Source organism: Maylandia zebra, linkage group LG12, assembly GCF_041146795.1.
Source record: "Maylandia zebra isolate NMK-2024a linkage group LG12, Mzebra_GT3a, whole genome shotgun sequence".
In the NCBI taxonomy this organism is placed as follows: Eukaryota; Metazoa; Chordata; class Actinopteri; order Cichliformes; family Cichlidae; genus Maylandia; species Maylandia zebra.
This window is the reverse complement of record NC_135178.1, coordinates 11,813,461-11,835,385: the sequence shown is the minus strand read 5'-3', so window position 1 is coordinate 11,835,385 and position 21,925 is coordinate 11,813,461. Positions and strand designations below refer to the sequence as shown.

At 41.9% G+C, this 21,925-nt stretch overlaps 1 protein-coding gene across 1 annotated transcript in view; it reads left to right on the top strand.

The window, feature by feature from the left end:
• cacna1ba (calcium channel, voltage-dependent, N type, alpha 1B subunit, a) overlaps window positions 1-21,925 on the top strand; it is a 315,954-nt gene that overhangs the window by 61,654 nt on the left and 232,375 nt on the right. The window contains exon 8 of the mRNA XM_076890695.1: window positions 15,179-15,282. Coding sequence (XP_076746810.1) covers window positions 15,179-15,282 — 104 coding nt within the window. The remainder of the gene's footprint in view (window positions 1-15,178; window positions 15,283-21,925) is intronic.

Genomic DNA, 21,925 nt, shown 5'->3' with positions numbered 1-21,925 from the left:
ATGCTCTACCAAAAAATGTGCTTTGATGTGTATCTGACGGATGAAAGCCAAACCAGTTCCATACCACTGAAGTTGCACCATTTTTACAAACCAATTCTGGTTCATCTGTTTCATTCAACAATCTGCTTTCCCCCTTCTCATTCTCTGTCGCCGCCATGCTTTTTCCGCCATGTGCGTATGAAAACAAAGTCTTTTACCTAGTCTTTTACATATTCTATTGCGATATTTCATTTTCTTATCATTGCCTAACATTATACCGGTATTACCGTGAACTGTATGATATGGCCCAGCCTTACTCCTACAATAGACTTGTAATTGTATGGATGCATAGAGATGATTGAACCAGTTATTTCTAATCCCTGGGAGGTAAATTTATCCTTTTTCAATTTTAAAGGGCAAATTTCTATAGTTGATTTACCTTGCTAAATTATTTATTTTGAAACAGATAAAGAAGTAGGACATGCCACTAATTGGATCTAATATTAGCAGAAGTAGATCATCTGTATAAAGCAGAATTTTGTGGTTTACCTTGACCCTGGACAGTAGTCTTAATCCTACTGTCTGATCTAATAGCGATTGCCAATGGCTTGATTACAAACAGATAAGGAGCACGGCAACAGCCTTGCATTGTACTGATGCAGCCATAGGTACTGAGTATAAAACTGTAATCCAGCTATCAAATTTTGGCCCCAATCTAAAATGTTTTAGAAGTATAAATACGTAAGTCCATTCTATTTTGTGAATGCCTTTTCAGCATCAACACTTAGAACAACTTCAGACTGTGTTGCTGAGTGAGGGGAGGAACTGAACTACACTGAACAGGGTCCTTATCTTTTTTAAGTATGACTGAGATTATGGCCTGAATAAGTGTTTTTGACTACTTTCCGTTTTCCAGGGATTCATTATACACCGTAAAAAAAAAAAATCCTAAAAAAACCAGTAATTTCTGGGAAGTGGGGCGCTAAAATAATACCAGAAAATAACAGAAAATAACTTTTTCATGAAAATACGGTTATTTCCAATAATTACAATACAGTTTGTTGCCCTAATTTTACATGCGATTTTGCCCCTTTTCAAGTGCTTTTAAACATTAAATTAGGAACATTTTAATGTGATTAAACAATGAACTTACCTATAAACAAGGTCAATGAATGCGGCAATATGAATAATAATACTTAAATGTACAGAAATATACAGTTAACAGTTGGTTTAAATAATAATGGATTGCATTCATATAGCGCTTTTTGAGACCCTCAAAGCGCTTTACAATTCCACTTTATAATTCCCCTCTGACCATCACCAGTAGGTGGTAGGTGAAGTGTCTTGCCCAAGGAGACAACGACCGCGAGTGTCCGAGCCGGGGCTTGAACTGGCAACCTTCTGATTACAAGGCAAACTGCCAACTCTTGAGCCACAATCACCCTAAATAACAAGAATAATAATAATTATTTGATGTAAAAAAAAGTTTATAAGAATCATTTTATATATTTTTCTCCATAGCATTACATTTGAATTTAACAGTTCAATCTTTCAAATAATGGAATAATGAAATTATGATACATTTGTGAATGTATTTTAACAAACTAAATATGCATATGTACAGACAAATACATTTTAAAAACAAGAAAATTATGTTCACAGTCTATTTATGTAAATTTAATGATATTCCAGAAGAACAGTACAGAACTGTAAAATACACAGTAAAATACTTTTATATTACAATTGTTTTTACAGTGTAAACTGATTTCAAAACAGGTGCGAGCTTTAAGGGTATTCCCTGTAAAACTCGATGGGAAATCATTATGTGCCTGGTGCACTGCCTGTTCGAGATAGCTTAATAGGATTACTTATTTCCTCAAGTGACAGTGGCTGCTTTAAGGATGACTGAGCCTCTAGAGAGATTTTTGAATATCCAGAGAGTTGAGAAATAGGTCTGTTTCTGATGCATTACCCTCTACTTCTGATTGGTATAGGTTAGAATAATATTGTTTAAACCAATCATTAATGTCGTGATAGTTGTATGATATTAAGCCAGGATCCATTTCACTTCCTGTAATCATTTGCCCGGCTGACTTTTTTTTTAAAACCGAAGAACAAGAAGCCTACCTGCTTTATCTCCATGTTCACAATAAATCTGTCTGGATTTTAGTATATATTTTTTTCACCTTCTCCATCATAAGAATATTTCGTTCCATTTGTAGTAATAATTTTTCGTTGAACAGATCTGGTGTGGGTGAACCTCATGTCACCTATGGACATCTCCCATGTTCCTCACCAGCGTTTTAACATCCTCAGAGTGTACTTTATTCTTATATGCTACATAACTGATAATTTGCTCCTAATGTAAACCTTCATAGACTCCCACAGAATGTCCCTCGGCAGCTCCTTGATTTCATTAGTTTTCAAGATGAAATGTTTTGAATTATTTACATAGAAGTAGCTGAGGTTCCACGTTATCTGTAAAAATAAAATGGAATAAGTGGAAGTAGTTCCACGTGTGTGTGTGTGTGTGTGTGTGTGTGTGTGTCATTATTCATTGCAGGTTGGATATTGAATAAGTTACTGCTACTAATATAATACAAATACCTTTATTGATGGATAATGTATCTATCAACTTTAAACTGAAAAAGATTAGATTTGTCACGGCGAGTTGAGTGAGCCGTGTGGAAGAAAGAAAAGGAGGATCCAAATGCAGGCACTTGTAAAGGTGTGAGGGTGGTTTATTAAACACAAAATAAAAATAGGCAAACGGCAAAAGGAACAGAAGGCTATCTAAACTGAAAACAACTAAACTAGTGAACACAAACCAGGACATGAACATGAAGGAGGATACACAGCGGAGAATGACGACGGATGACAGCAGGGATAACACACAGAAGGAGCACGGTGGATACACAGACGGACCAGCAACTACAATAACAGAGGACGCGACTTAAATACACACAGAGAAACACAGGGAGATTACACACAGGTGGTGGAGTAATTAACGGGATGAGACAAGAGGTAAAACTAAACACATTCACAAGAGACGCAGACCTTCACAATAAAACAGGAAACAAGACCTCACTACACAAAGACGCCGACTTGACACTGAGAGACAGACTGAATATAACACATGGAACCTAAATGCTAAACATGAGACACAAATCCTGAAACACAAATAAACAGAAACATGGAACTCTAACAATAACAATCATCGTAGCCTCAGAGAACAAAACAATCATTCAAAAATAAACCAAAACATAATAATGGATTGGATTTATATAGCGCTTTTCAAGGCACCCAAAGCGCTTTACAATACCACTATTCATTCACTCTCACATTCATACACTGGTGGAGGCAAGCTACAGTTGTAGCCACAGCTGCCCTGGGGCAGACTGACAGAAGCGAGGCTGCCATATCGCGCCATCGGCCCCTCTGGCCAACACCAGTAGGCAAGTAGGGTAAAGTGTCTTGCCCAAGGACACAACGACCAGGACAGAGAGCCCAGGGATCGAACCGGCGACCTTCCGGTTACAGATGCGATTCCCAACCCCCTGAGCCACGGTCGCCCCATAAGAACACAAAACGCAGGGTCGAAACTGACCCAGAACCGTGGCAAGATTGGTGTATGGCTGTAGTCACTGTGATTGTCTGCTTTCTGTATTAAAGTGGACCAACTGTATGGCTGACGGGCCACATGTAGGTCTTTGGTTCTCTCTGAACAACTTGCATGTAAGTAATTAAGTATACATCTTAGAGTTTGTTGCAGTTTAGCCACTAAACAGTCCCCATCAGAAAAGGGTCTTTTTTGTATTTTTTGGAGGGAACTCACAGTACTCACAGTATGCCGCCAGCTGCTTAGACCTCTTCTCTCCAGCCCCGGTGCCTACTGAAATAGGGAAGGCATGATTAGATGATGTTCACCTCCTCTGACAGCAGCCTCCCACTGACACCACACCTTGAATCCACTGCTCCACCACTCCTCTGCAACTAAGCCACACCCCATCACAGCTATCCCCCCAAAATGTGAGCTCACATTAAAAAACAAATTGAAAAAAATAACAAAATGAAATGTGAAAAAGTTTACCCAACAGCAACTGAAGTAATTGTTTTCTAGATTATATTATCAGTTGTGGAAAATTATGACCTCTTGTTCTATAGAATCTTTCTTCAGTTCTTTGAATGTTGCGAGTATTTGGTGATACAAAACAATGTAACAGCATTTCAATCTGGTTAAGGGAATGAATTGCAACACCTTGATTATTTTCTTTTCTAGCAATTGTGTTATAGGTTTGCTGGTGTCCTTGGGATCTTTAATCTCTTGCTTGACTCAATTTTTCCCAAATATCCTCACATTTGAATAGCTTGGTATACAGAAGATGCAAGCAGTGCTAGCCAATAGATTCTCCTTCAAAGAAAAAGTTTAGCCTTTCTTCTTAGTTATAAACTTCTACACCTCATAATTGTAGTTCATTGAAGAAAGAGTCAGGACAAAAAGTCACTTGTTAAGAAAAAAAAATACTAAAACGGTTTAATTACTAATGTAGTTTCTAACAGGGAAAGGGAGTGATTCTGGACATGCGCATTTTAAAAAAAAACAATTTAGTTTTTAAATGTGGAAAAGGCCTAAGACTGTGATCCTATACACCACGGGTGTCAAGCTCCAGTCCTCAAGGGCCAGTGTCCTTACTTCTGGTTTTATGTATTTGTCATTTATTTGTCATTTTCGTATTTTCTACTGAGTAGGGTGTTTTCTTCAGTATACTTGCACAGGCAAGTAATTCTATCCATTTGACAAGTAATTCAAAACTACAAGTCCTCTGAGATGACCGCGACGCCACACTGCCCCTTTGTTTACAGTCGAGATCAGCTACTGGGACTTCGGCAGTTTAGCCACACTGGCGTCCCCACTGGCGTCCCCGCTGGCGTCCCCGCGGTGATCAAAAGGATTTACCATGGCTGCAGAGCCGAGAAGGAACGACAACTGAAGAGAAAAAGATTTCGTCCTGCTCTCCCGTCAGTAGTGACTGGTAACGTCAGACCGATTGCTAAATAAAATGGACAAGCTCGTGACGCTAACGAGGACGAAGAAACTTTTCTGAGAATGCAGTGTTGTGTTTTTCACAGAGACATGGCTGCTAACATGCTGCAGGCTTATGACATCATCAGCTCTGCGACAGCAGACCTTCTGAATCGAAGCCCCTCCGTGTTTGTGGCTGTAATGGGCAATTTCAACCACACTAACCTCTCCACTTTTTTACCTACATTCAAGTATTATGTGGACTGCAAAATCAAACACTAGACCTGTTTTATACCAATGCTACTGAGGCATTCACCTCCATCCCTCTCCCTCCTCTAGGCAGGCCTTATCACAACCTTGTCTACCTCCAGCCCCTTTACAAACCTGCCATTTAGAGACAACCTCCAGCCATAAAAACTGTTAGACTTTTTAGGGATGCTTTGAGTCAACAGACTGGGATTTTCTTTATGACTTTCATGGGGACAATATAGCTAATCTCACAGGCTGTGTTACAGATTATATTAATTTCTGTGTAGACAAGGTGGTCCCCAAAAAAACCATTTGCTGCTTCTCCAACAATAATCCCTGGGTAACCAAAGACATCAAAGCTACACTAAACAAGAAAAAGAGAGCTGTTAGAAACGGGGACAAAGAACAGTTGAACCTGGTGCAGAAGGAGCTGAAAGCCAAGAGTGCTGAGGGAAAGGAGTCCTACAGAAGGAAGCTGGAAAGCAAACTCCAAGAAAACAACACCAGGGAGGTGTGGAATGGAATGCGGGCCATTACTGGCCAGAGACAAAAGACAGGTGTGGGAATGGAGGGGGACGTTGAATGCACATTCAACAACAACCTAAGTCTGCACTTCAATAGGTTTGATTGCCCTGCGTCTCCTGTCTCCACTCCTAGCTCTTCCCATATTTTCCTCCCCCCTCTCCTCCCCCCTCAGCCTGTCTCACTCTGTCCCTTTCAGCAGATGACATCAAAAGAGAACTGGGCAGACTCCAGTCCAGTAAAGCTGCAGGCCCTGATGGTGTCAGTCCCAAGGTGCTGTGCGTGGAGTTCTACATCGGATCTTCAACATGAGTCTGAACCTGCAGAGGTTTCCATCACTCTGGAAGACATCCTGCCTGGTCCCTGTCCCCAAAAAGATCAATCTGTCGACCCTCAGTGACTGCAGGCCAGTGGCTCAGACTTCACATGTTATGAAGATGCTGGAGAGACTCATCCTGCGTCCGCTGGTGCAGCCTTGGCTGGACCCCTGCATTTTGCTTATCGACCCCGTATCGGTGTGGAAGATGCCATCATCTACCTGCTGGACCATGCTTATTCTCATCTGGACATTGTTGGGAGCACTGTGAGGGTCATGTTCTTTGACTTCTCTAGTGCTTTTAACACAATCAGACCATCACTGCTGGGGAATTCGCTCACAGAAATGCAGGTGGATGCCCCACTGGTAGCTTGGATCACAGACTATTTAACAAGTCTGTTAAATAGGGTGAAGAGCTGCTGGTCGGATAACATCCTGAGCAGCATGGGGGTGCCAGAGGGGAAGGTCCTGTCACCCTTCCTTTTCACCCTCTACACATCTGACTTCAGGTACAAGTCTCAGTCATGTCATCTGCAGAAATTCTCGGATGACTCTGGGCTGTATCAGGGACGTACAGGAGGAGGAATACAGGAATGTGGCGGACAGGTTTGTTGAGTGGTGTGAGCTATCTACAAACTATCTACAACATAACATCATAAAAACAAAGGAACTGATCATGGACTTTAGGAAGCCTGCTCCTCCTCCTACCCCTGTTCCCCATCAAAGGGGCTGAGGTCGTGGAAGACTACCGGTACCTGGGGATACACATTGACTGTAAACTGGACTGGTCCAAGAACACTGAATCGGCTGAGTCGGCTTTTCCTACTGAAGCGCCTCAGGTCCTTTAATGTCTGTAGGAAAATGACCATGTTCAATCACTCTGTGGTTGAGAGTGCTGTGTTCTTTGCGGCTGTGTGCTGAGGCAGTGGGGTGAAGACAGCTGATGCCAACAAGCTGGTTAAAAAGGCTGGTTCTGTCCTGGGTGTCAGACTGGAAATCCTGGTGGATTGTCTGAGAGGACAATGCTAAAAAAGCTCCTCAGTATCATGAACAACTCTTCTCACCCCATGTACGCCTCGATTATCAGAGCACACGCAGCAAAAGACTCATCTCCCCAAAATGCAGAACTGACCACCACAGGAAATCCTTCCTACCTGTGGCAATAACACTGTACAACTCCTCACTCTATAGATGACCTTTAGGATTAATATTAATGTAACTTTGTTTTATTTTTTCTCCCAGTATATGCTGCTACACTACTTTTTTAAATTCTTTTTTTTTTGGTATTCATTTTGCACAAGTACTGCATGGCGCTGTGGTAGCTGTTTCAGTTCAGGGTCCCTCTCACTCTGTACAAGTCACCGACCCCAGACCATCACACTTCCTCCTCCATGTCTGACAGTTGACGCCACACACTGTGGCACCTACTCAAAGACATACAAAGTGATGAACTGAAGACTTCAAATTTTGATTCATCAGTCCACAATGCCTTCTTCCAGTCTTCAGTAGTCCAGTGGCAGTGTTTCATGGCTCAGGGAAGTCTGTTTGTCTTATGCTTAGCAATGGCTTTCTTGCTGCATCTCATCCTGTCAAACCTGAAAGTTGAAACTAAGACTTACTTACTATGACCACTATCGAGCTGTGCTTGAAGCCGTTGTCCTGTGAGCCACCTGTCACGCAAGTTGTTGACTCTCAGAAACTTGTCCTCTGATTCAGTTGTGGCTTTGGGTATCCCTGACCTGTTCCTGTCAGAGTTTGTTTCTGAGTGCCTTTTGATGGTGAAGGAAACTGTACTCACTGACACCTTGACATTCTTTGCAATTTCTCTGTAGGAAAGATGTCATGGGTTACTCTCAGGATCTACACGCAGAGGACTGGAACAATGGGGCTTAACTTGTGAGACATGAAACACATTATGGATATGCATGGTCCTGGGGAGCTTGAGGTGCACAGAAACGGGATAAACAATGGAGTCTACTTTGAATGGTCCAATAAAGGTGGGGGAACGTTTTTGTGATTCAGTCCTGAGAGGTACATACCGAGTCGAGAGCCAAACCTTCTGTCCAGAGGAGTATGCCGGGGCGGGGGTCCAGTGGCGATCCGCCAGCTGTTTGTTTCTGTCTGCAGTGCAAAGAAGGGCAGCTCTAGTGGCCCGCCTTTCACGCCGACATCGCTGCAGGTGCTGCTGAACAGAGAGCACAAAGTGCTCACCTTCGATTGCTGGGAACAGGGAGGGTTGAGACCCCAGGGAGGCCTCGAATGGAGAGACGCCAGTGGCGGATGAGGTAAGGCTGTTGTGGGCATACTCCACCCACGTCAGTTGGTCACTCCAGGTGATTTGATTAGTGGACGTCAAGCAGCGGAGAGCTGCCTTGAGTTCTTGGTTGGCCCATTCTGCTTGACCGTTGGTCTGCGGATGAAAACCTGACGAGAGACTGTGGACCCCGGTCCGAGACTATTTCTGCTGGGATCCCGGGACTCGATCTCCCATGACAGGACTCCGATTACACATGTGGGCGGGAGAATAGGAGAGTCACGGGCCTGATCCTCTTAGGCGGTGAATTGGCGGGAAAGAGCATCGGGTTTCACGTTCCGTGAACCGGACCTGTAGGTGATTGTAAAGCAGAATCTTGTAAAGAACAGAGCCCACCTGGCTTGTCGGGCGTTTAGCCGTTTAGCCGACCGGATGTATTCGAGGTTCTTGTGATCTGTCCATACTACAAAGGGTTCCACTGCGCCTTCTAGCCAGTGGCGCCACTCCTCCAGGGCGAGTGTGATTGCTAGCAGTTCCCGGTCCCCGATGTCATAGTTCTGCTCTGCGGGAGGGAGACGACGGGAAAAGTAAGCGCAAGGGTGGAGCTTACCCTCTTGTTGTTGGGAGAGAATGGCTCCAACTCCTATATCCGAGGCGTCCACCTCTACAATAAACTGCCGCTTGAGATCCGGCTGCCTGAGGATGGGACCCGAAGCAAAGCGTTTCTTTAGCTGCGTGAAGGCCTCCTGGGCTCGATCATCCCAGCAGTAAGGTACCTTAGGGGAAGTTAGCGGCAAAGCAATCTTACTGTAGTCACGAATGAACCTCCGATAAAAGTTGGCGAAACCCAGGAACCGTTGAAGCTGCTTACAATTAGGTGGAGTGGGCCAGTCCAAGACTGCTTGTACTTTAGCTGGATCGGCTCTTAAATCGCCCCGGTCAATGATGTAGCCTAAGAATGACACAGTACTCACATGAAACTCGCACTTTTCTCCTTTAACAAACAGGCGATTCTCCAGGAAGCGTTGCAGGACTTGTCTGACATGGTGTACATGATCAGAGAGAGAGCGGGAGAAGATGAGAATGTCATCAAGGTACACAAACACAAAACGATTGATGAAATCATGGAGCACATTATTTACTAGACCTTTAAAAACAGTGGGAGCATTAGTTAGTCCAAACGGCATGACCAAGTATTCAAAATGGCCCAGGTGCGTGTTGAAGGCTGTTTTCCACTCGTCTCCCTCTCTTATCCTGACTGAGTGGTAAGCATTTCGCAAATCGAGTTTAGTCGCCCCCTGCAGGAGTTTAAAAGCGGATGACAAGAATGGCAGAGGGTACTTATTCTTAATGGTGATGTTATTGAGGCCCCGGAAATCAATACATGGCCAGAGGCTTTTATCTTTCTTAGTCACAAAGAAGAACCCAGCAGCCACAGGGGATGAAGAGGGGCAAATCAATCCATTAGCCAAGGATTCATTGATGTACTTCTCCATGCATTCACGTTCAGGTTGAGAGAGGCTGTACAAGCGACTAGTGGGAAGGGGTGCACCTGGGAGCAAATCAATACTGCAAACGTACGGGCGGTGAGGAGGAAGAAAGCGGGCCCGGTCCTTACAAAACACTTGGTTGAGATCATGATACTCCGACGGAATGGCTGAAAGGTCAGGGGACTAGTGTGGTGGTGGGTTACATGATGTTTTTACAGGAGTAGCAACTTTAATGTTTTTCCTCTACACCCCCCCCCCCATTTTTTGTCGAGGAGCGTGTCAGGCTACATTTCACTGTGTGTTATACTTGTATAACTATGCATGTGACAAATAAAGAACCTTAACCTTAACCTTTTAAACAGGTCATGTGACATTCCTCACCCCACCCCAGAACCCTCTCCTCTTTCCAGTCGAGTACGGGGTTATGCTGGCGCAACCATGAAAATCCCAGCACTAAGGGTGTGAGAGGAGCTTGAAAAACATAAAACTGTAACATTTCACTGTGATTACCAGATAGAGTTAGGGACACGGGTTCTGTAATAAGAGTTATATTGGGAAGACGCTGACCATTTAAAGTGGTAACCTGCAAGGCGTGGGGCAATGCTTGTGTGTTAACTTTGAGTTCAAGAGCCAGGGAAGCATCCATGAAACTCTGCTCCAGTCAAATCAGCTACTGAAGGGAGTGGGAGGCAGAGTGGACAGTCACTTTAGCAGCTAGCATGAAACGTGGAGGAGAATGTGAAAAGGAGACCTCGCCCACCCGTACCCTCCTTTCTACCGGCGGACGTGGTCTTTTGGCCGTGCTGGACAGACAATGGCGATATGGCCCTTGCGGCCGCAGTAAAAGCACTCACCGGCCCTCCGTCGGCGGGCTCGTTCCTCCGGGGAGAATTGGGAGCGTCCGATCTGCATTGGTTGCTCATGCTCATCGCCGCGATCCACATCCCGATCTCTACCTCCGCTTCCGCTAGAAGCTGTCTCCGCTCGCCCCACGGGCCTCCGGGAACTGTAGTTGCCGGTGCAGCGATGCGCCCTCATATGTTCATCTACGTTCACACATAAGGTTATCACCTCCGACAGGGTTTTGGGCAATTCTCTCATTAGTATTTCACCCTTGAGTTCATCACAAACATTGTTTATGTCATGCGGCGGCTGTGTGAAGGCAAGAGAGGACCCAAATGCACGGCTCTAGACACACGGGGATGAACTCAAAGGCAGGTCTTTATTAACAGGAACATAAGAAGCAGAGGTGGGACCAAGTCATTGTTTTGCAAGTCTCAAGTAAGTCTCAAGTCTTTATCCTCAAGTCTCAAGTCAAGTCTCAAGTAATGTCAGGCAAGTCAGAGTCGAGTCTCAAGTCACTGGTGCAAAAGTCCGAGTAAAGTCACAAGTCTGAAATTTTGAATTTCAAGTCCTTTCAAGTCTTAAAAAAAAAAAAAAAAAACGAAAAAAGAATGTTGCAGTTATATGCTAAATGTAAATATTAGACCATGTAATTTTTAAATCTGTGTTTTTCTCAACACATGACAAAATAGTGAACTTAGAAAATATACACAAATTGTGAAATTGCACCTCTTTAAAATGCAGCTCAATTAAACCTAGCTCCAAGAATAATTTTCACCGACAGTTCTGAGACAAGCTGCATGTTATTCTTGGATGCGGTTGTAGGACCGGCTTTAAAATCGCATGACAAAAATATCATACATATTAAAAAAAACTGCATCACCAACGTAGCCTGGACAACATTTGCTAGTTAGATGAAGTCAGCTATCTCATTGTAGCATATTTATATGCATATTTATAATTATACGGTTCTTGGAGTGAGTGCACACACTCATGAAGTTTAGTAACTTCAGGTCACTGCAACAAGCCCAGGTACAGTTTACCGACGGATGGGTACAGGACCTTGAAATGCACCGTGTAGAACGAAAGACCATCGTATGAACAAAGGTAAGTTTACCAGTCTCACAAATCGTCATCATAAATACACATTCGTTAACCGTTTATTAATAGGACCTTTACGCTCAACGGTAATTAATTAGCAGTGGAAATAATTTCTGGTACGCGTTACAGAAATGTAGCAGTGACAATAATACTGTATGCTGTAATCGTACTGGGCAATTAGTGATACAAAAAACCTGTTTTATCCTGTGAATAAAAGTATATGTTTTTGTCAATGTACCATAATAACAGAAGCGAAACGCAATATTGTGTCAGGATAATTCACTATTTATGCACAATAAACACAGGAGCATAGCGCGACAATTTCTGTTCAGCGCCAGACTTGCTTGTAACCTATATCACCAATTATGTTATGAAAATGGCGCATTAACTACAACAGAAGACTTGCCTTTGTGGGAATGCTTGGAGCAGACTAACCTGTGAGCTGGAGTGTTCTGGGACGTTATATTTGGTCTTTGAATGGCTGCAATCCAGGCCATCCGTCGCCTCTTTGTTACTTCGGAAACATGGCTCGAACAATTTCTCTTCAACGACATAATCCGATAACAACCGATCTCTTTACCCGTCGGCTTTCCGTGGCTGTCATGCGACCGGCTATTGCAGTTAATAATTCAACAGCTTCTTGCCATTTGTGTGTTTCTTTTTTTATCGCTGTGTGACTGATTTCAATTGAAAGCCTGCGTGCGCTAGTACCTCTTGCCACGAGTTCCCAGAATCCTTTGCGCCTGAATGACGTCACATTTTCAATCTCTATATAATATGCATGTTAAATTTTATATTTGGGGTGAAATATCAAGTCTTTTCAAGTAAACCGGTTCAAGTCCAATTCAAGTCCCAGGTCATTGGTGTAAAAGTCCAAGTCAAGTCACAAGTCTTAGAACATTTTTTCAAGTCAAGTCTAAAGTCATAAAATTAATGACTCGAGTCTGACTCGAGTCCAAGTCATGTGACTCGAGTCCACACCTCTGATAAGAAGTCATACAAAAACTATACTGGGAGCAACTAAAGCTGAGGCGCTGGGAAGACACGGGAAATGCACACAACCTAGAGGGACGACGCAACACAGAACAAAGGGACACTCTGACATAAATACAAGAAGGTAACGAGGGAAGTGGGAACACACGGGGAACACAGCTGAAGACAATTACTCATGACCGAGCAGGGAGGACACGAAACTGAAAATACTGACACCAAGATGTGGACCTTAAACACAACACAGTACACAGAGATGAGCACAGAGAGAGAGAGGCAGAGAACAAGGATGAATACGAGGGGATGACGAGAATACAGAACACAAAGGACGGGAACACGGTACCAGAACAAACACCACAATAAAAGCATGGACACAGGGGGAATCCAAATACCAAACCAAACAATCCAATGGACATAAGGAACAAAATACAAAACTACAGGAAAACTAAGAACACTGGGTCAAAATGACCCAGGACCATGACAGTTTAATAAAGTACTTATCAACGTGGGCTGCCCCCATCCAGTCTCCTCAGCCAGTGTCCAAAACTCCTCAGAGAAGTCCGCCATACACCGTCTTCCTTGTTTTAAGTTCAGCAAACAGTGACCCGCTGCTTCTGCTCCGGTGCCCCTTTCAAACACACTTATAAACTTTGAGAGAAATTCAGCATAAGCAATCTCCTGGTCGGTTTGTAGCACTGCTTGAGCCCAGTTTAAGGCTTGACCGCGGAGTAACTGAACAAAAAAGGCAATTTTTGCTCCATCACTTTCATAATTCTGCCGCAGCTGCCTAAAAGGCAACGTGATCTGTGTTAGGAAACCAGCACACTTGTGGAACTCACCAGAAAATGGCTCCGATGGCGGTAGAGATCGTTCCGGAGGCTTTATTTTTTTTCAAAATGTTGTACTGCTTGTAATTCCGTCTCCACCGTTGCTCGACACTGCGTGTATAGACCAGGTAGTGCAACATTTGAAAAATAGTTGCAGGACGGCACTGTGTAGCATTTTCCTAAATCCCTCGTTTTGCACAGTGTTGATGGGAGCCATATCTTTAGCCAGGTGATAAGTGATAGCTTCCGTAATTTCTTTGTGCCTGCGGGAGTTCAACGGGTATGGGGAAGCGCTGTATAAGGTTCCCATTATTGATGTTTGGGTGGTTGACTGGGACGGATTTTCTCCTGTCACTTTCTTGGCCTTTACAGCTTTGTCATATTGCACTTTATGGTGACATTTAAGGTGGTTATACAAATTCGTAGTGTTAGCTTGTGGTGCTGCTACTATGGCAAAACACAGCTTGCAAATGATATAATTTTGACTCTCATTGTCTTCTATAAAACCAAAAAACTTCCACACAGGGGAATGAGAACCTTTTCTTGGAATTAATTTTACAGTTGGGTTTTCATTCTCACTGCCATCAGTGAGCTTTTCCTCTGCGCTCACTGTGTTTTCTCCCCTCAGGCAGTTTCTCTCACGTGCTCTCCGTTGTTTTTTCCTGCCAGCTGGCTTCTGAATCACGTGGTATAAGGCTCCGCCCTTGTCATTTGTTGAGCAGGAAGAGTGAGCGCTTGTTTTCTTGCAGATTATGTCCCGGATCAAAATGCCGTACAATCGTCACTTTTTTTTTTTTTTTGTTATTGTTGTCATTTAGAAATGTGATCACACATAAGTATGAATTGAGATTGCGATTTTCTAATGATTAATTGTGCAGCCCTACAATACTGTTCAACTGATGCAACACTTTTATGCAGACAGGTTGTAAGTAATCCAGAAAAGTTGGAACACCTGTAGGAATTATTAGAGCCAGCATTCACAGCTTGATCAACCTCCATTGCTGCAGAACAGTTTTAAATTGTTAACCCAATTTGTGTTGTGTTGGAAAAAAAAAGCATTTTTGTATAATTTGAAATGTACATTATTTTTCAGTTTTGGGTGAGCTTACCTTTTCTTTCTTTTTTTTGACCTCTGGCAGTTCACCACTTACCTTTGTCAACCTATTCAAGGGACTTGGAAAAATTGGGATGTTCTAAAACTTTTGACTGGTAGGCTCCTACTTCTTCACTGGGAACACGAGTTACAAATTCTTTTCATTGAGGTCTGGTTATAGATACAAAGCAAACGGAAAACTTTCACACATTTTGGTTTACAGGGTTACAAAACTCAGTTCACAACTACGCATTTGATTTACAAGTATAAAATATTTATGACCACAATTTGAGCCCATAGAAACCTGTCAATACTAACAGATGAACAAACATATAGGTTGGTGTTAGTATTTTTAGAAGATTGCTTGAAATGAAGAAAAATACACACAGAGCAGACATAAAAACATGCATAAATCAGTCTTATCCCATAAGTACAATCACAGAGTGGTATTTACAGTTCTAGTCTTTGTTTCTATGTGTTTATGTGTTCAGGCCAATGATGCCTCAGGGAACATGTGGAACTGGCTGTACTTCATCCCTCTCATCATCATCGGCTCTTTCTTCATGCTCAACCTGGTGCTAGGTGTGCTGTCAGGGTGAGTACAAACTATGAGGATGGTCTGAGATAAAAATTCCTAAAACTATTCCTTATATTTGAACCCAGCTTTATCTTACCAAGTCGCTGCACCTTGTTGGCTTGCCAAAGATAAGATAAAATGGGGAAACAGAAACCTGTACTGGTTCATTGCTGCAAGTAGTTAAATATTCTTTGAGTCATACCATGTTGAGAAAGGGCATGTTCTCACAAAGCATTTGTGTCTACCTGTGTGTTTAAACATACAAATTCTACATTTCAGTTGAGAATTTTTCAAGGCTGTAGACTATAACAAAGACATAACCACAGTGGCATTACCAATTCAATTCATTTTCAATTCAATTCAATAAAACTTTATTGATCCTGAAGGTTGACCCCAAAGGAAATTGGGTTAAGGCTGCCGACCTTTGCCAGAGCCATCTTACCCTTCCGACCATACATACATTACACAAACATCATATGTGGAAGACAGGTTGGGTATAACAATGGAAAATGCACAACATGAGGAAAGACGAAGAGAAAAAAAGGAGAATTTGTTATTCCTGTCAGCTTTTGCCTTGAGCATCCAGCTGGCGCTAGGGGGGGGCACATGAGATGAAGATGGTAGTTGATTTGGTTAGTGCGAACAAACTGCTTCCAATTTTACAGTAGTCTAATGTCCATCACTGGTCACCAGGTTTCTCAATTCCCGTTGTTCTTCTTCAAGATGTTATCCATATTGCAGAGCCATGAACTTCTCCAAGATCTTGTCCATATTGTGTTCCAAAAAAACACAGTCTGAGTACTCACAGCCCTGCCCATCATTTATCATGTCGGCCAGCCTAGTGGGATTTTGAACAGCTGAAGGATCTAATTTTGGTTGTGCTGTGGCGTCCAACTACTGTTTTTCCTAGTGTGACTCTAATATCAGTTTCTCTATTTGTGTTGTTTTCTTTTAGCTTGGTGGTTTTGTTTGGCAGCTTACAGCTTTGCTGATAATTCTTTTCGCAAATTTTTCTTACATCATTGTAATTTACAAATACAGCTAAGCCTTCTCAGCACTAAACAGCAGTCACAAACAGATACTAGGATTTACGCTTTTACGTTTTGGGTTTTTTTGTGTTTTTTTTATTAACGGGGGGAGTCATAAATCACTAGTTTTGTAAAGTATAATTAATCACAATTTTAAGTCAGCTATAGTTAAAATCTGTTCTGTTATTCAGATTTGTTTTATATATATAAAAAGTTGTGTTGAAGTCCTCAAACGGTCTTCAAAAGCATTGCATGTGATTTCAAAATGTGTGCAAATATGGTGTACAGAGCAAATAATATTGTTTTAATCAGGGAGCACACAGGCTGTCAGACTGTTACTCCTGATTACAACTTTTCTTCTCCCATATGTGATGCTGAGCACATTGCACTGTTACTCTTACACTTTATGTCATTTTTAACTTCATTTCTGAAGCTCTTTTCAGAAACACAGCTTTAAAACATAATTGAATATGAGCATTAACACTAAAGATGCCTAGCTGAACTAGAATAGAACTATGCTTTCAGATAATTTAAAAATTCATCAGTAAATTTGTTGATTGTATTAAAAAGCCAGTGCAGAAATCTTGTGTGTCACATTTGAATGCAGGTCTCACAGTACCCCTTGCACTGTCTTCACATATCTTGCAAATTAAGGATGGACTCACAGAGTGGCATTCATGTTAATTTTCCAGCTTCCAGCAGTTAAGGTGATTTTTTTTAAGACATAGCATTGTGGATTGACTCTGTCCTTACTCTTAATGTAAACTTTCCCCTCCTATTATCAAATCTACCTCACAGTTTCTTTTTGAAAACAAGTCAGACTGTCCCTCAAAGACCCTAGTAATTTGTTGTTGTTGCAAAGTAATTGGCAGAATATTTTCTTACTCAACATTAATTCGTGTATACAGGGAGTGCAGAATTATTAGGCAAGTTGTATTTTTGAGGAATAATTTTATTATTGAACAACAACCATGTTCTCAATGAACCCAAAAAACTCATTAATATCAAAGCTGAATGTTTTTGGAAGTAGTTTTTAAGTTTGTTTTTAGTTTTAACTATTTTAGGGGGATATCTGTGTGTGCAGGTGACTATTACTGTGCATAATTATTAAGCAACTTAACAAAAAACAAATAAATACCCATTTCAATTATTTATTTTTACCAGTGAAACCAATATAACATCTCCACATTCACAAATATACGTTTCTGACATTCAAAAACAAAACAAAAACAAATCAGCGACCAATATAGCCACTTTTCTTTGCAAGGACACTCAAAAGCCTGCCATCCATGGATTCTGTCAGTGTTTTGATCTGTTCACCATAAACATTGCGTGCAGCAGCAACCACAGCCTCCCAGACACTGTTCAGAGAGGTGTACTGTTTTCCCTCCTTGTAAATCTCACATTTGATGATGGACCACAGGTTCTCAATGGGGTTCAGATCAGGTCAACAAGGAGGCCATGTCATTAGTTTTTCTTCTTTTATACCCTTTCTTGCCAGCCACGCTGTGGAGTACTTGGACGCGTGTGATGGAGCATTGTCCTGCATGAAAATCATGTTTTTCTTGAAGGATGCAGACTTCTTCCTGTACCATTGCTTGAAGAAGGTGTCTTCCAGAAACTGGCAGTAGGACTGGGAGTTGAGCTTGACTCCATCCTCAAGCCGAAAAGGCCCCACAAGCTCATCTTTGATGATACCAGCCCAAACCAGTACTCCACCTCCACCTTGCTGGCGTCTGAGTCGGACTGGAGCTCTCTGCCCTTTACCAATCCAGCCACGGGCCCATCCATCTGGCCCATCAAGACTCACTCTCATTTCATCAGTCCATAAAACCTTAGAAAAACCAGTCTTGAGATATTTCTTGGCCCAGTCTTGACATTTCAGCTTGTGTGTCTTGTTCAGTGGTGGTCGTCTTTCAGCCTTTCTTACCTTGGCCATGTCTCTGAGTATTGCACACCTTGTGCTTTTGGGCACTCCAGTGATGTTGCAGCTCTGAAATATGGCCAAACTGGTGGCAAGTGGCATCTTGGCAGCTGCACGCTTGACTTTTCCCAGTTCATGGGCAGTTATTTTGCGCCTTGGTTTTTCCACACGCTTCTTGCGACCCTGTTGACTATTTTGAATGAAACGCTTGATTGTTCGATGATCACGCTTCAGAAGCTTTGCAATTTTGACTCTGCAAGATATCTCACTATTTTTGACTTTTCTGAGCCTGTCAAGTCCTTCTTTTGACCCATTTTGCCAAAGGAAAGGACGTTGCCTAATAATTATGCACACCTGATATAGGGTGTTGATGTCATTAGACCACACCCCTTCTCATTGCAGAGATGCACATCACCTAATATGCTTAATTGGTAGTAGGCTTTCGAGCCTATACAGCTTGGAGTAAGACAACATGCATGAAGAGGATGATGTGGACAAAATACTCATTTGCCTAATAATTCTGCACTCCCTGTATATTTGAATGCTATAATGTGTTGACTTCTTTTTTTTACCTAAGTTGGACAGCAAGTCAGCATGCCAGAGTCATTCATTTGTTTATTTCACAATGGAGATATTTTTTTAATGTCTTTTTTCTAGTTTTGTGTTTTTATTCTTGCTGTTTTGTAAGTTCTGAAAGTAGGCAGGTTTAGGTATATCCACAATGTGACTGAAGCAGCTTAAAGCCATTTACACCATTTTTGTTTTTTAACCTGATCAAAGAAACATGTTTCAGTGGCTCATTTCCTTTCATTTCCACTCCTACAGTGTGGTTTCTAGTCACAAACAAGCAAGTTTAATTATCTCTCAAGGTTGAAAACTTCAGGGGGACACAGACAAAAAAAACAAAACAAACAAATCCTAAATATAGCCTCTTGCCTGCATTTCTGGTCTAAACAGAAGAAAAGTTATTAAAAGAAAAAGACTTCCACCTGTATAAATACCAGGTCTGTTCTTTTAAAGGAAGATAATAATTAAAATAATTAACTAGCTCTTCTACTTTATTACACAACAACAACAAGCATGGTCCAGTTTGTTTGCTTGTTTGTTTGTTAATTTATTTCAAACAAGTAAATAATAATAATGGATTGGATTTATATAGCACTTTTCAAGGCACCCAAAGCGCTTTACAATGCCACTATTCATTCACTCTCACATTCACACACTGGTGGAGGCAGCTACGGTTGTAGCCACAGCTGCCCTGGGGCAGACTGACAGAAGCGAGGCTGCCATATCGCGCCATCGGCCCCTCTGGCCAACACCAGTAGGCAAGTAGGGTAAAGTGTCTTGCCCAAGGACACAACGACCAGGACAGAGAGCCCGGGGATCGAACCGGCGACTTTCGGGTTACAGATACGCTTCCCAACCCCCTGAGCCACGGTCGCCCAATATACAGGTACATTTAGTAAAGAAAATAAGAGAGAGAAAAATACTATACAAAAGTCAATACATTTCAGCCTGTCCAGTTGGAACCAGGATGTAAGCGGTGGCTCAGTCAGCCTTGGGCCCCGACACATTCAATCTCCAGCCAATGGCCAGCTACCTGGAGTTTACAAAGAAATAAAAACAAAGGAAAATGAACAGAACCCCGTCCAGGTACTGTGATCACTGGCAAAATTTGCTTGCCAATTCCTATCCTGTTTATTTACAGCAGCTGTAGTTGTATTAGTATAGTAGTATTAGTAGCATATTTGTACATTATATCACTAAAAACAATTTTGTGATGTAAGCTAAGTAATACAAGTGTTTCTTGACGTGGCATACACTTTAAAATGGTAAGAACTTTGATGGAGATTACAATCACTTTGTTAGGTGCACATTGTTTTAAGGTGAGAAGAGTGTTTTTAGACTTTTTTTCATTTAATTTCATTGTCTCTTGTTAATATCCTTTTATATTTTCCTAACATACTTATCCTGTACATCGGTACTGTATAAGCGGACATAAAGGCTTGACAAAAGCATTCAGGGACACATAGCTCCTCTCTATGATTATGTTGTCTGTTTCCTGCCATAGAAACTGTCACATAGCTTTATAGTTACTTGTAACATGGAAGGTGACAAATGCAGTCTGACATCGCCATGCGGGGTTGTCATTGTTTAAAGGCAAGGCAAGGCAAGTTTATTTGTATAGCACAATTCAACAACAAGGTGATTCAAAGTGCTTTACAGAGACATTAGAAACAAGAACAAATAAAAAGCATGATTTAAAATTGATTAAAACAAGCAAATAAACTAACTAACTAATTAACAAACAAACAAACAAACAAACAACAGTATATAAAATCAAAACAGATAAAATCAGAAAAGTAGATAAAATCAGTAGTTAATGTAAGTTTTGAAATTTAAGCTTAAAGTGTGGATTTGGTGCTTTATTCAAATGCAGCTGAGAACAGGTGAGTCTTCAACCTGGATTTAAATAAACTGAGTGTTTCAGCTGATCTGAGGCTTTCTGGGAGTTTGTTCCAGATATAAGGAGCATAAAAGCTGAATGCAGCTTCTCCGTGTCTGGTTCTGACTCTGGGAACTGATAAAAGACCGGATCCAGATGACCTGAGGGATCTGGATGGTTCATACTGGGTCAGGAGGTCATTGATGTATTTTGGTCCTAAACCATTCAGAGCTTTATAGGCCAGCATCAGAACTTTAAAGTCTATCCTCTGACGGACAGGCAGCCAGCGTAAGGACCTCAGAGCTGGACTGATGTGGTCCACTTTTTTGGTCTTCGTGAGGACTCGAGCAGCAGAGTTCTGAATGAGCTGTAGTTGTCTGACTGATTTTTTAGGTAGACCTGTAAAGATGCTGTTACAGTAATCAAGCCTAAAGATGAATGCATGGACTAGTTTTTCCAGGTCCTGTTGAGACATCAGATCTTTTATCCTTGAAATATTCTTGAGGTGATAGTAAGCTGACTTTGTTATTGTCTTAATGTGTTTCTCTAAGTTTAGGTCTGCATCCATCACTACACCCAAATTTCTCGCCTGGTTTGTGGTTTTTAGATGTATAGATTGAAGTTCTCTGGTGACCTGTAATCGTTTTTCTTTGGCGCCAAAGACTATTACCTCAGTTTTGTTTTTGTTTAGCTGGAGAAAATTGTGGCACAACCAGTCATTGATTTCCTCAATGCATTTACCAAGAGCCTGTACAGGGCCTCGGTCTCCTGGTGACATTGTGATATATATTTGTGTGTCATCTGCATAGCTGTGATAGTTTATTTTGTTGTTGTTTATAATCTGTGCCAGTGGGAGCATGTAGATGTTAAACAGAAGGGGTCCCAAGATGGAACCTTGGGGAACTCCACATGTGATACTTGTCTGCTCAGATGTGAAGTTACCTATTGATACAAAGTATTTCCTGTTTTCTACGTATGTTTTGAACCAGTTTAGTACAGTTCCTGAAAGACCTGTCCAGTTCTCCAGTCGTTTGAGTAATATGTTGTGGTCAACTGTATCAAATGCTGCACTGAGATCCAGTAAAACTAAGACTGACATTTTTCCACTGTCTCTATTCAGACATATGTCATTGAACACTTTGGTCAGAGCGGTTTCAGTGCTGTGGTTCTGTCTAAAACCTGACTGGAAGGCATCGTAGCAATTATTCTGTTTTAAGAAGTAACTGAGCTGTTGAGAAACTGCTTTTTCAATGATCTTACTTA